We start from the raw sequence: 5,743 nt of genomic DNA, 5'->3' as shown, positions 1-5,743 counted from the left end.
AAGAAGCTTATGCTTCGAAATACCAATCCCATGTCAAAAGGTTACCATCACAAAACACGACTGCTGGTCACTTGCCAATTAAGCTGTCCAAAGAAAACGTCGAAAACAAAACTGTCCTAGTTTGGAACTGAAAACAAATTTCACATGCACTATTTCTATAGCTTCAGTTATCTATTTATATATCAGGTTGTTAAAATCAGATAGGATCAGTTTATTTTAAGATATAGTTTAATTTGTCAAGAGCTCATTACGGGCCCCTGAATTTGTAAAAAAACGTGGGAAACGCCTCCTGAAAGTACGTGCCTAACAACACGACTCACAACTAAATTATCGCGCAAAGTTTTGGATTTTGCAAAATTAGCAGCTCGATTTAAGCAAGAAGTCAACTAAATGATCATACACAAAAATTCTCTTAGCAGGATGGTGTTTATTTCACATTTTAGCTCAAAATCAGTAATCATGACTTTTAAGTCATGATGCAGCTTGTGTGGAGAAAGTATGCTTCCAGCAATCTCATTGCGCATGTTCTTTAGTTATTTTAAACTTGTTGTGCAACTGAACAGCTTAAAATCAATTCTGAGTAATCGGTTCTTTTTCCATAAGGTCAGCCAAGAGCACATTTCCGGGAAATTGTTAAGAAACAAAGTAAACATCGAAAGTTCAGAAGGGGCACATTGGTTACAGTTCCACAATATACGCTGCCTGGTTTGGTTTCCTTAGAGGTCTGAAAATGGGTTTAAAATTTACCGTCGGTTTTATTCTTTGAGAAATGACCCAATGATACAGTATATATATGAGACTTTTTTGAACTCCTAAATCCTGTTTTTTTTCTTTCCTTCCGTGAGGCGTTAACACCGTCCAAGCAAGTATTTGATGTATTTGAAAACAAGCTGAGTACTTTGTAAGACAAGGGAATACAATGTAAAAGATTGCCTAGATCAAGTTTTTACTGTTTTTCTTAGAATTGGTGAAGCAAAAATTGTATTTTTTTGGGTTCAGAACAAGCACAATATTTTCATAAGTTTCATATTACGCATACATTCAAGCAATCACGTCTGAACACTGCTTGTAAAAACTTCGCCCCTTTTCACTATTAAAAAGGTTCAGGATTAGAGAAACAATGAGAAATGCTCCAGTGAGAATGGAATGTTATGAGATTTGGATCTCTGTCATCTTTTGTTAACAATTCATGTTAAGTTGTGTTCCTGAACAACTGCGTTCTGTTAGAGACCATCTTTCTTGGAAATTGAAGTCACTCGTGAACTAATCACTGCCAAATAAGGTAAACTGGAAGAACTGAGAAATGACTCAGCAAATGATATATAAAGACATTTCGATCATCAGTCTAATCAGTTCATAAGGTGAACTGGGTGCAGGAACGCACGTTCAATCGTCAAAGAACAATTTCCAATCGAGTCTTTAACTCTCTTGATACGTTCAGCAATACCGTAACCAAAACATGGACGGTGAGCCCCTTAAATTTTCTACTTCTATGATTAGTTGTTTCTTTTGTTCTGAACTTCGGTAATGTATGAAGTTTTATAAACACAAGTCGTTTGTAAATTCTCATCAGTATTTCATAACTCTCCAAAACTCCTAAATACTATTTTTTTCATGCCTTCCTAGAGAAGTTATCACCGTCGAAGGAAGTATTTGATGTATTTGAAAACAGGCTGAATTGTAAGACAAGGGAATACAATTTAACAGATTGCTTAGATCAAGTTTTCAGTATGTTTCTTAGAATTAGCGCTTCAAATTTCTAGGCCTTTCATCATCCAGTCGGTTATAACATAATGAGAATATCTGAACATTATTTGTGTGTACATGCCTTTAAGTATAACCATACTAAGGAGCAAACAACTTTTATTTCTGAAACTATAGGAGAATACAAAGTGACCTTACTGATATACAGTGGTCTTCCTGATCCTGTTTGGACGATTGGTTCTCAAAATGAGAAGTTCCAGCAAATAAAAGAGCTTCTGGACAACGCCAGGGCAAAAGGCAACATCTTCGGTTGCAAAAATATTCCTCCTCTTCTTGGGTTCAGAGGTTTCTTAGTACAACAATCAGGAGTACATGGAGAAGAACTGATTTTAGGCAAAGAGACAGGTGACCTGCAAAAGCTGTTGCTTGATACCATGCCAAAAGAGTCAATAAAAGACAACTTGCGCCAGAAAATTTTACAGGCCATCGATTTAGGAGCTGTCTCGCCTAGAATGCCTGATGCGACCCAAGATTCTTTGGCTTCAGTTAGTTCTCAAGTTCCCAGCAAACAAGACAAAGGCGGTGTTGGGGTGCTAGACCACTATGCACCTAAATATAACCCGGATAGGTGGAACAAGATCCAAGTGATCCTCCGATACAACAACTGCTACAACTACGCAAACCAAAAAATCACCAACAGCTTCGCTCAGCCTGGATATGCCAGCGGCTATTATCCCTATGACATAACCCCAGAAGACTTGATTAAGGCCTGCGAAAGTGACGGATTAGTAAAGATGGATGTTGATCCAAGTGCTCCTTGCCCCAAAGCACCACCACAACCAAACTGCTTAATAGCTCTGCTTGTTGCTAACGGTAAGAAAATTATCACTTCTTGTTTCTCCAGAGTGACCATAAACAATCATTTTTGTCTCCTCCTTTCCCCATACCTCCATGACACCGTAGAACCCGTGAGAACAATTTGCATTTTCCCAAGTTCTTACATAGATGGTACTGATAAGCACTAATTTAGGCTATTTAAGTTCAGGCTATTTAAACTCAGATTTTATTTGATTTTAATTTTGATTTAAATTCAGATTTTATTTGATTTTCAACATTGGCATCTACATTGCAGTTGAAGTGAAAAGATTTTAGAAAATAAGAACCTGTTTCAAATTTTAGGCTGAAAAGGTTTTTGTATAGAGACGGGCTAACTGGCAAACTTTAAAATCCAGGGTCTTACTCAGTCGCAGGTTTTTACTGAACATCTGTGTACCGTTATCATTCAGTTTCGAAGCTTCCTGTACTAATTTCGTCTTCAAAAAAATGAATGGAAACCTCACACCATCATGGACTGTAAGCTAATTAACAAGAACTTTCGTAATCTCGAATGGTGGGTGACTAGAGTTCAGTGAAGGTTTGAATGGGCTGTTAACCACGCTGAGAATACATTAATTTGCTTCGAAAGGCGCTAACTAGTGCGGCCTCTTGTAATCAGTGGTATTGAATTTTGTGCAATTACCGACAGCAATTAATAAGGAAAATTATACTATACTTATGAAGAAAAAAGTCTAAACAAATCTTTTTCTTACTGTATTTCTTTATTTTTAGGGGTGGATTTCCATTGTTATCGCTTGGATGACGATGGGTTCTGGTCTCAAAAGCCTGGAGGAACTGCAGTTACTAACCTTGACGGAAATGGAAAGACGATCACTGACCCAAGGAAAGCTGTCAATCTGCCGTTTGGTCCCGATTACAAGTTTGTTACTTTCATGAAAATCTTTACAAACATTATTGATGGACCACTTAGCCCATAATCTCAAAAGCCTGAGTTTTTAAAGTTTCAAGGAACTTTCGCTGCATATTAACTTTAGGACTACGCTAAAATTTTAAAATTATCTTTTTTGTCATTCAGCAAAAATGTAAAATAGATTTTGATTTTTTAACTTATAGTTTCAGTCCATGAACTTTATCATCTTTTCGCGATTTATTAAGTTAACAGCATCTATTTTTAAAGATTTCGTTCATATATTAATAATCAACAATAAAAAAAACAATCACCTTTATTTGCATGACTATAATTTATATAAACTTACAGTATTGCAAAAGGTATACGTGAAATAAGAACGAAAAGAGAAAGAAATAGTAATTAAGATATTAATAACAGATAATCAAGTGACATTATTATTACATGACAGAACACTGTCACGAAAATTATTCAATAACATACATGTCAAATGTGGTTTCAGATTTTCGGTACATCTAATGGGATTTATAGACTTAACACTCTTTGTGCGATTTGCTAAAAAAAGGGAAACTGTCTTGTATTTTTTTTGTGATTCAATGATAAGTTGAATCAATTATAGAGGACTTTATGGACGTTTTTTATCCCAGTTTTTGGTTTTATTTGTCGTAGTCTAGTATGAAATAGACAACAAATTCTCATACTATCAAATGACCAGTTAAGAAGCTTACTGTCAGCTGTAAGGTTCCTGGTTTGCATTATGTTGTTAAAGAAACCTGTAAAGCGATGGTCAAATAAACAATGCAAACATCATATTTGTCTGTTACTTTGTGGATACCTTTTAGTGAATGGTAAATAAAAGAATTTCGAGTCATATCAAGACCTATCAACATAGCATCTTCTGGCTGATAAAGCCAGTCACTTCTGGGAGTTAATGTAAAAATATAAAAAGGTCAATGATGTCTTCTCACCCAGCACGGCAAGCCATTTCATAACGGGAGGGGAGGGATGGGGAGCCACGACTGAAAAAATAAAGAGAAAAATAGTAGGTTGTCTTATATACTTAGCAGTACAAGTTTCAGTTTAGAAAATCTACGAAAGAATGATTTTTCGTAATTCTCTTAGCTGAAGGAAATTTGGCCAAGGCAAAGTTCAATTGGTGAGGTAGTCAGACCGGGACTGGGATAAAAGATATAGCGTGGCACAAAAATATCTCCGTTTTAGTTTGGATTGAAAACTAACTATCACAGCAAAAATGAAGATAAAGAGTACCGCCAGTGAAAGGCAGCAAAGCAGACAGTTTAATATACCACGCGTAGTCCCTCATTTCATCTTAAGACTGATCGTAGAGCGAGCGAATTACTCAAAAGCGCATGAAAATCAACTGCTCATTTGTGTTTAGAAAACTAAGGGAGCAACAAATTGATCATACTGAAGATTTTCTTAGCAGCATTGTGATTATTTCACAGTTACGTTTGGCTCAAAATCGGCGGTAATCAGCTGAGGTTAGATTGTGTGGAGAAAACAGTGCCTCTAGCAATCTTAGTACTGCGCATGTGCTCTCGTTATTTTGAATGTGTTGTGCAATTGAAAAGCTAAACCTTAGAGTTGAGTAATCAATTCTAGTCAATTTGGACAAGGTCAGCCACGTGCACTTTTCCGGGAAATTGTTAAGAAACGAAGTAAAAAAAAAATAAACTGAAAGTTGAGAAGGAGCGCACTGACTGTAGTTCCGCAATATGATATGCGCCCGGTTTTGGTTTCCTTGGTCTGATATAGAATTTACCACTGATTTTATTTCCTAGCAAGAAATCCGTAATATTGTACATAAAATACCTCGCCGATTTTGGCAGAAGAAGTAGTGGTTTCAAAACGAGCACAACAGTTTCAGAAGCCAAGTACTTAACAGATCACTCATAGATTGAAGAAGTCACGTCTGAATAATCCTAAGTTTTGGATTAAGAAAATAAGGAAAAATCCTGCAGCGAAAATAGAAAATCATCAAGAGATTTTTATCACTAGTCACCTAACCAGTTCATCCGTTGAGTTGTGTTGAACAATTGTGTTCAGGCAGAGACCGCGTTTCTTGGAAATCAAGTCGCTGTTACGTTAATCACTTCTATATATATAAGGTAAACTGGAAGAGCTATCGGTTATCGATTACTTTCGATTTATTTCGATTGCTTTGATTTTTTTAATCGATAATAATCGATAAATTGTTTTTTCTGTGACTTCGATTTCTATCGATTTCGATATCAATCGATATTAATCGGCGGATTAAATCGATTAATATCGATG

At 36.1% G+C, this 5,743-nt stretch overlaps 1 protein-coding gene across 1 annotated transcript; it reads left to right on the top strand.

Moving 5' to 3' along the window:
* Window positions 1-1,308: 1,308 nt before the first annotated feature.
* LOC140935669 (uncharacterized) lies at window positions 1,309-4,258 on the top strand. The gene is made up of 3 exons (XM_073385238.1): window positions 1,309-1,466; window positions 1,882-2,577; window positions 3,313-4,258. The coding sequence occupies exons 1-3, from the start codon at window positions 1,460-1,462 to the stop codon at window positions 3,516-3,518; spliced, it is 909 nt and encodes a 302-aa protein (XP_073241339.1). The 5' UTR covers window positions 1,309-1,459; the 3' UTR covers window positions 3,519-4,258.
* Window positions 4,259-5,743: the final 1,485 nt, after the last annotated feature.

Source organism: Porites lutea, chromosome 4 (genome assembly GCF_958299795.1).
Source record: "Porites lutea chromosome 4, jaPorLute2.1, whole genome shotgun sequence".
Taxonomy (NCBI): Eukaryota; Metazoa; Cnidaria; class Anthozoa; order Scleractinia; family Poritidae; genus Porites; species Porites lutea.
Note: the sequence above shows the minus strand (reverse complement) of the source record. Positions and strands in the feature narration are given on the sequence as shown.

Bases quoted from the DNA above. Each gene is read 5' to 3' on its own strand.
- LOC140935669 (XM_073385238.1), top strand. The intron at 2,578-3,312 runs GTAAGAAAATTA...CTTTATTTTTAG, and splicing joins AGCTCTGCTTGTTGCTAACG to GGGTGGATTTCCATTGTTAT.